At 39.5% G+C, this 8,604-nt stretch overlaps 1 protein-coding gene across 1 annotated transcript; it reads right to left on the reverse strand.

The window, feature by feature from the left end:
* Window positions 1-2,004: 2,004 nt before the first annotated feature.
* On the reverse strand, window positions 2,005-7,895 carry atpaf1 (ATP synthase mitochondrial F1 complex assembly factor 1). The gene is made up of 9 exons (XM_038291562.1): window positions 7,666-7,895; window positions 7,230-7,338; window positions 7,085-7,147; window positions 6,784-6,846; window positions 6,388-6,438; window positions 6,222-6,269; window positions 5,969-6,064; window positions 2,556-2,663; window positions 2,005-2,475 (listed from the first exon to the last, which is right to left on the reverse strand). Exons 1-9 carry the CDS (start codon window positions 7,878-7,880, stop codon window positions 2,293-2,295), a joined length of 936 nt encoding a protein of 311 aa, XP_038147490.1. The 5' UTR covers window positions 7,881-7,895; the 3' UTR covers window positions 2,005-2,292.
* Window positions 7,896-8,604: the final 709 nt, after the last annotated feature.

Genomic DNA, 8,604 nt, shown 5'->3' on the forward strand with positions numbered 1-8,604 from the left:
GAAAAATCTTCTGTCATGTGTTTAACTTTAGTGTTTGTCACATACTGAGGGACTAATTAGATAAACCTTATGGACATGGTTTTAAGTTAGAATTTTTTTAAAACAGAAATTTACCCAGGAAGTTTTTTTAACAGCCTCTTGTTTGAAAAACATTTTTTTTTAAACATTTTTGTGTGAAACGTTGAGATCATTTCAAAGATGGTTTTCTTTTTGGTTTTAGACATCTGTTTTTTCATTAGTTTGTAATTTTGATAACTGAAGCCATTTGAATTCATCTTTGTTTTCCTGGTTGCCCCTATAATTAGGGGTTTGCACTGTTTATGTACAAATGCAATAAAATCGTTAAAAAATAGACCGGTTATTGTGCAGTTTTCTATTTTTGAGAGGTTTGATTTGGAAGCAAAAGGTTAACCGTGTCCATGTAGTTATTTAGTGTGTCCTGAGGACAAAGTAGGGACAATCTACTTCTACTTTTAAGTTGGGTGTTCCCCCCTTTTGGCTCAGATGTTTGTTGCATGAACCAGAGTAAAGTTAATCCAACTCTTTACTTTCAGCAGATATTTGTGTTTCTGTCATGGAGAATCCTTGCATGTCACCCTACATCATCTCCATATAATCAGAATTCAAGCAACCCTTCTAGAACTTTCCATGTCTTAGATTTTTTAATTAACATTTTCATTCAGCAATCATGTATTCCACCGGGGGTGGGTGAATAAAGCACACCCACATGCCTTACAGTTGGTGTTAAATGCTTTTCATTGAATGATCTACGGTAGTTAATGCCAAAGGTTTCTCTGACCCGTTGCAGTTTTAACATTGCAATCAGAAAGACTCGCACGAAGAGAAAAGACAATTAGGAGAAATTTATTGATACAATTACTTTGTCTTTGGCGCTCAGACCTAGGCAGGAAGCATAGTGCTTAGTTTTGTTAGATGGGCATGAACAGAAGCAAAGAATAGGGCTGTTTCCTCCCCAGGCCTGAAACTGATCAGTCTGTAGACTGCTGGTTAGCGAGACGGTATGCCGAGTTTTTTGGGAGATCCAGTGGACTGCGTGAGCTGATACTAGAGCTTCACTCAGGGACCTGGAACATAGAAGTCCAGTTTGGATAACACAGGTTGAGAGAACCTGTCCATAATGAGCAAGCAGAAGTGACAGTGGAGAGGAAAAACTCCCCGTTGGGAAGAAACCTCTGGTAGGACGAAGCTCAACATGGCGGTCTTCTACCATACCGGTTAAGACAGGGAACGCAGTAAGAGTCCGGAAGTAATGACACTGAAGTTTTAGCTACAATGATTGAGGTGGCTTGAAACAGGGTCATCTGAATGAAGTCAGCGCATCCGCCACCTGTGCACAGAGCACACAAGTGCGGATCGGAGGCCTTTTAAGATGAACTATGGATGCCGATTGGCTTTCGTGGAGGTGTGGCTCAATGCTGATTGGCTGTGTCACAGGTGGATGTAGGAGAGAAATCAGTTTCCACCTAGGCTCCATTTATCCAAAGAACCAGATTCCAGAAGTGCTGCTCATCGTCAATGCTCTCTATGGCAAAATTCAGGCTAGTAAAGGTTTCCTTCTAGAATATCTGTTTGAGAGTTAAACTTCGTTTTGTTTTTTTCCAACACTGGAGGTAATCACTTTCATCTAGACTTGTATAGCTTCCATTTCTTCTTTTGTTTTTTAGGCTTCGTTTAGCATCTTGCTGCCTGCTCCAGGTATAACCGTAGACCATCAGACTCTTTTAGATTAGATTGTTGTCATCCTCTTAGAGACCCTTTTTTGTTTTTGAGATCTGGGGTCTGTGCGTAATTTATAGATTCTACAGAGAGCAATAAGCTGTGACCCCACCCACCCACCCACCATAGATATATCCCTTCAAGGAACCAAATTTCTAAAAAACATTAAGCTTCCATTAATTATTCTTCTAATATAATAAAAATAACATGTTCTCAATGGTTTGAAGAATGAAAGTTCAGATTTTATTTACAATGATCTTAATCCAATAAAACTTCTTTAAAGGTTTGTTGAAGACAAAAATGTCTCAATCTAATAAGAATAGACTGTTAGGAGCTTACCTTTTCTCATTAAACATCAAATGAAGAATTTCTTTACTGGCTTTGGTATCAAAGTCTCTAGGGCCCAGTCAGAAACACAGAGGGAAATGTGCCTGGATTGCTTCCTCCACATTATTCCCTACATCTTTTAATGACTGCTTCTTTTATTTAACCTCAGAAGTACTCAGGAAAAAGGAAAGCTCAGTCTGAGAAAGTTTAGTCATTTTCAGTTCATCCTTAAGAGCTCCCAGGGACTCCTGTAGACCCCAGCCCACTCTGCTCCAGCACTGCTATCACATGTGTGTGTTTAAAGTCCTTAGGGTTGTGGTTCAAGGTCTCCACCAATTGGTACGTGTCCTGCCTCTGAGGTCCGTAGAACAGCTGAAGCTGATTGGCTAAACACTGAGCCTGGTGGACAGTCTGGAAAGAAAAAAGAGATTCTTTAAATATCTGATGTCAATTGGAGTTTAGAGTAAATCAGACAAAAACCACAGGCTTACGATGAACTTGGGATCCATCTCTGCCGTCATGAGAACGATGCCTTTCTCCTGCTTTAGGTCAGGGTAGTGGTAGAGGATCAGCTGACTGGGGGAGTTCTCGCCGAGCGTCTGGGTGCAGACAGAGGAGAACATCATCAGCTGCTGTGAATGCTGCTTTCATATAGTTAGCAGGTAGAGTTTAGATCAGGGGTAAACAATTAAAAATCAGCAGGGTCATAATACAGAAAATCAATAACCAGTAAAGGACCGGAGATATTTTAAATTATAATCTGTTACTTTAAACTGAATTGAACACTAAAATAAAATGCAGGTTTTTATGCATGCAAGTTTTTCTAAAAATAGAAAATTTTTCCATTTTAAAATCTAAATTCTTTTTGAAGTAGAGAACATCAATATTTCAGTTTGGTATATAAACAATTTCCTGACTTGCTTTTTTTTTTATTACACACCTGAACTGACTGTTTCTTTTTTCTTTTTTATGGCTTAATGAAAGAAGTGGATTTTCAGCTGCCCTGCAAGGCTTTAAACCTGGGTTTGAATGGCTACAAAGCCATTCTCAAGCACATATCAAGGTGTTCATTTTGAGCCTGGATCGATATATATTTTTGATTATGTTCTCTGCTCTTTTTGTCATCTTCTTCTCCTTCTTTCCCATCGCCCGGCTTGCCACAGGTTTGCCTGCTGTGTCTAAAAGTAGCAGCAGCAGCAACCCAGACTGACAGCTCATTGGCTAATTTGTGTCACGTGCAGCCTGGTGCCAGACTCTCCAGAGGTCTTTACCATCCAAGAAGTGGCGAAAGTAAAGTTTGACACTGTCGTCAGAGAACAGGCAGTAATTTATAAATGTTTTAAATCAGGTTGGGTCCGGATCTGGACCACGGTCCGCTAATCCATGACCTGTGGTTTAGATGTTTAAGTAGAAAATATTTACATATTAAATAAGTCATCTCTGCTTAACCGAGTCATGGGAACCATCAACTTTGAAAGGCTGGAAAATAAATAAAGCTACGACATAAAATCCCTAAGACAGAAAATTACGTCTATGATATAAGATCAACTCCACCCTCTTGGATGATTCCAACAATTTAATCTTCAGATTATCCGCATACTAACCTGACTCCGCCAGATGGATTTGCTGGATTTGCTCCGCATATCCATCTGGAAACCTTCCGTTGAAGTAATTTTGGGAAGGGGCGAAAATACTGGTTAGCTGATTGGCCTACGTTGGTGATAGACGGGCCAAATAAACCAATCAGATCAACGAAGCATATGACGTAACAGAGCGACGAGGAAAACACAACCACAAGCCAGGCTATTCTTAACCTGACTCTACCAGATGGATTTGCTGAGCCTCCAGAGCAGTGTTTTGCTCTTCTTTCAGTGAAGAAATACTCTGTAATTCCGATAAAACTTGCTCGATAGCCACGCTAACGCTACTTTCATCGGATGAAGCCGCCATGTTCTTTAGACTGAACTGTCGAGCTTCTCGTTGCGTCACATCTCAACCCGCCTCAAAGCCAACGCTGATTGGACGTTCGTTTGGTGAACTGCTCCAAATTTTCTTTAACGGAAAGTAGCCAGACTGATCTGCGAGTGAAACCTTGAAAGCTTGCGAGATCAGGATGGTCTCACCAGGCTATCCGCATACATGCATTAAACAATATCTCTCAATTATTTTTAATTTGTTTCACTGTATTCTTTATGTGCGATCCTGCTTGTTATGATGAAATAATCCAGATAAAAACCTCAATTTGGATTTTAAGGGTTTAAAATCATCAGGCTGGGGATCCAGCAAGTAATAAAGCTCATTTTAGCAACTATTTAAATAAAAAAAGTGACAATATTACACTAAAATGACACGTGCTGTCACATGCTGGGGGGCTCAGTCTGTTCCTTTTATTCGTGGCAAATAAATCAAATCATGGATTGGGTTAAATAAAGAGTTTCACCTTCTATACCTTAATAGAACAACATTGTTTAAATAATTTTTAATAATAATTTACAATACTAAACAAAAAATATCAGAAGCATTTTTCTGATGGCTTCTTTATCAATCCATGCCAAAATACTTAATTAGAAGCAGATGTGTCAGCTATGCAGAACTCATGCACTACTTTCCAACTTAATTTCCTGTCCAGTTTAAATATCCAGGCTGTTTTTTAGGGTCATTTTGTTGCCTTTACCATTGAAAGACCTGTTCCAGGTGTGCAGGTGGGACAGTGGTTAGCATGCACAACCCATGTACTGAGACCTTAGTCTTCAAAGCGGCTGACCCAGGTCAGAATCCGACCTGTGGTCTTTTCCCGCATGTCTCTACCCCTCGCTCATACCCCCTACTGTCGAAAAAACGAGGCACTAGTGCTGTAAAAACTCAAAAAAGACATATTCCTTCTGAGATAAATGCACCTCCCCAGAATATCACCATCAGTAAACCTTCTACTTTTCAGCCATCTTTAGGTGTTTAATTAGCACATTAAATAAAACATCCCCACCTACGCCAAGGATTCATTAAAACGAGATAAGGTGTTCTCCAGGATTTAGCTGGTTTAGAGAGGCAAGGTGTATGGAGTGTCTCCCCGTTAAAAGACACAGAAACAGATGTCTGGTTTTGTGGTGGATTTACTTTGGTTCTTCTGACATGTTCAACCAGCCAGTCCAGTAGCTATACAGATATAAAGGATAAATGTTAGAAGAAAACGGGAGATAACGAGCTGCATGATGCAGTATCAGAAGGAAAAAAAAATCCTTTCACGCATGGTTATAAATAAAAGTGCTCCATTAGCTCCATTAGTAAAAAAATAAAATAGGACCTCTCAATTTCAGAATTATAAAGTATTTAATAAAGAATCATATTTTCCATACAGTACATTAAAGTGCATAAAAAACAAGGCAAAATACAGCAAGTATGTAAGCAAATGTTTCTCAACTTTTTTGCTGAAAGCGGAGCTGTGGAGAGCCGCTTTGCTATTTTATTTAATGTTTTGATGGGGGAGGGTGAGAGGAAATGACGGAGCAGGAGGGGTTGTGTCGCCCAGATTTGCGTCCCCCGGTGTGCATTTCCCCCCCAAGCCCGACGTACGTTCTTCTCCCACACAAAAACAGAATTTCATGTCAAATGTAGAAACTCCGCGTTTACACTAGATTCTGCGTTAATTTGCCAATTCCGCGATTCCGTCCGCGATTCTAGGGCCCTATCTAAAAGTAAAACAAGAACTACAACAGATCAATAACTAAACATGTGTAGCTATGTTTATCATTTCGCAGGCCGTTTAAAGAAAAGAAATGCTGACCAAATACAACAAAAGCTTTTCTAATTAAGTATTTTTTTTTTAAATCACAGAACCTCATCTGTCAGGAGTTTGTTCATCATATAAGTCGATTAGGACAGAAAGTACAAAGATGGAGGGGTTTACCTGGATGTTTATAAGTGAGGTGAAGTGCAGCTCGTGTCCAGACCACTGACCCACAAAGAACTCGTATCCCTCCTTCTGAGGCAGAGCGTAAACGAACTGAGGAGAACCCACAGACAGAGGTCAGTATGGAAAACCATGAAAAACATTTACTAAAAAAAGATCTGGGATTCTTTTTTTTTTCCTGTAGTTTACACACGCAAGTGTTTCTGCATGGTTAAACCGAACCGATGTTTAGTTTCAGCTGGGACCTTACCATGGGGCAGGACTTGGATCTGCTGAAAATCACCTCATAGATCTGAGACTGCAAACAGAACACAAGACTGACATTTAGATCAGCTCTTCATCTACAGACACCCATTAAAAGGACAACATTTGGATACATGCTGTTATAGGAATAGAATTAGCAGTAATGAGCTCACCGGGATGGCAGCGCTGATCGTGTCTTTGGTTGAATAGTACTGCATCCATAGCTGGAAAAAATACATGAAGAGGTTCAGTTTATACCAACTGTGCTGTTTAAAAAACAAAAGAGGCGCTAAAGAGGATGGATACCGTCTAAACTGACATTAAAATGATCCTTTCAGCTACTTAACAAAATTTGACAGTGAATTTCAGAAATACTGAGATTCCCTGAGAGCTAAGGGAAGACTACACAGAAGTTGACTTGGATTATTACACTTTACTGAAATGTGCTGACCTTATAAATAGGTAAAACACTACACAGGCTACACAGGTAGACTATTGGTTTTGATTCCCTCCTCATAATCTGAGTTGGAAGTTGTTTTTTTACCAGATAGCTTACAGACCAGACTCACCTGTGCAATCTCCTCGCCTGTCTTGTCCTTGATCATCTCCAGATCCAGGATGGAACCTAAAGTCTAAAGAAGCATCCCATTATTTTCATGAATGCAAACATAATCCTCATGCTGAAAGATTTTGATTGCTTTCTTTGATAAAAAAAAAAATGATTTCAGATTATGAATTATTTGGAATCTTAAAAAATCTCAATTCAATTCAATATTTTTCAGCCTTTCAATCAGCGAATCCACTGAGCAAAAACAAATAAATAAAATTCCTACATTTTCATCCTCTGCTCAGCCTCCTAACAAGGCTCACCTTGTTCTTTGTAAAAGCTCCAGATGCTCCATCACCTGCAGCCTTCTTATCACTGCTCTCAAACTAAAATAGAAAAAAAGAGGGTCACTCCCGTCTGTCATTTAAACACCCAATACCTGAAGATGCAGCTGAGCTGAAACCCCACCTCCTGCTCCATGACCCGGATAAACTCCGCTTGCTTCGAGTGTCCGACGGCATCCTTCTTCGTTTCATGCCGCTTCTCCAGCCGCTGCTTGTACTCCTGTGGTTTCTCGCTAAAAAGAAACAGAATTCTTATAACCACTCATTCTTCAACCCCTCCTTTGCGTAATACTTCTCATATGTTGCTGCAAACAATAAATATTTATTTTCCAATGGTTTCCACCCCAACAGGAATGTCTAAAGTCAGTGCTGAAGGGCAGCTATCCTGCAGGGTTATGTTAGCCTGCTTTAACACACCTTTTTTATGTTTGCAGATCAGAAAAATAAGATCTGCCTTGAACATTTCCAACAGGCCATTAAAGTAGTCCCCCCCCCCCCCCCCCCCCCCCCCCCCATACATAGCAGATTATGTAGCGCAGTTGTGGGCGCTGCTAGCTGACCTGCGGAGCTTCTTGATCTTGTCCTGGTACTTGTTGTAAAACGGATTCTCTTCCAGGTCCGGTTCCTTGTGGACGGAGAAGGCCCGAAACTGTTGTTGGACCAAGCCGGGGATCAGCGTCCTGGTTCCCACAGCTCTGACCGCTAGCATGCCCCGATAAAGACAGGACATCTGGAACAACGCCGCTGACATTTTTCCATCGCCGGCGAGCAACATCTATAATGTTCCGACCAGGTATGTGGTGCATTGTGTATTGGTTCCTACTAATGCGTTTTATTTTCTTCTTGTTTGGCAAACATTTCCAAAAAAAGTTAATAAACTATATACTGGACTTTGTTTCCAAGTTTGAAGATGTTTCGCTTCCCATCCAGGAAGCTTTTTAAACTTAAAATGTCAGAAATAGCGTTGAGTTTAAAGCTTGGACCAAAAACAAAACGTTGTTTTAGCTTAGAAAACATGCAAATTGAACCGTATATATATATATATATATATATATATATATATATATATATATATATATATATATATATATATATATATATATATATATATATATATATATATATATATATATATGTGTATATATATATATATATATAAATGTATATATGTTTTTGTATATAGTAATAACAAAATTATAAAAATGCATGAGTGGCTGTGCTTTGCAACATGCATACATCCTTTCAGAACACTCTATTACTCTAAATCCCACTAAGAATATTTAAATACACTGAAACATTTGTTTGTTTTTAGCAAAAAAGAACAAAACTGTCAAAATGTGTTTAATTTATTGAACTAATTTTGACAGTTACATTGATTATGTGCCTACTCAACACGTCACTGAGCGAAGCTGTCCACCGCCCCAAGATGGCGCCACGAAATCACGTCAGCGCCCATAGGCGAAAGCGGTCGATGCGGGGTCTACTCTTATATTATGTAT

The sequence above is a fragment of the Cyprinodon tularosa genome, unplaced genomic scaffold (assembly GCF_016077235.1).
Source record: "Cyprinodon tularosa strain WSP-4 unplaced genomic scaffold, ASM1607723v1 ctg30, whole genome shotgun sequence".
Lineage (NCBI taxonomy): Eukaryota > Metazoa > Chordata > Actinopteri > Cyprinodontiformes > Cyprinodontidae > Cyprinodon > Cyprinodon tularosa.

Bases quoted from the DNA above. Each gene is read 5' to 3' on its own strand.
- atpaf1 (XM_038291562.1), bottom strand. From the start codon at position 7,880: ATGTTGCTCGCCGGCGATGGAAAAATGTCAGCGGCGTTGTTCCAGATG. The intron at 7,148-7,229 runs GTGGGGTTTCAG...TTTCTATTTTAG, and splicing joins TCCGGGTCATGGAGCAGGAG to TTTGAGAGCAGTGATAAGAA. The intron at 2,664-5,968 runs GTAAACCCCTCC...GTCTGCACCCAG, and splicing joins CCTCACTTATAAACATCCAG to ACGCTCGGCGAGAACTCCCC.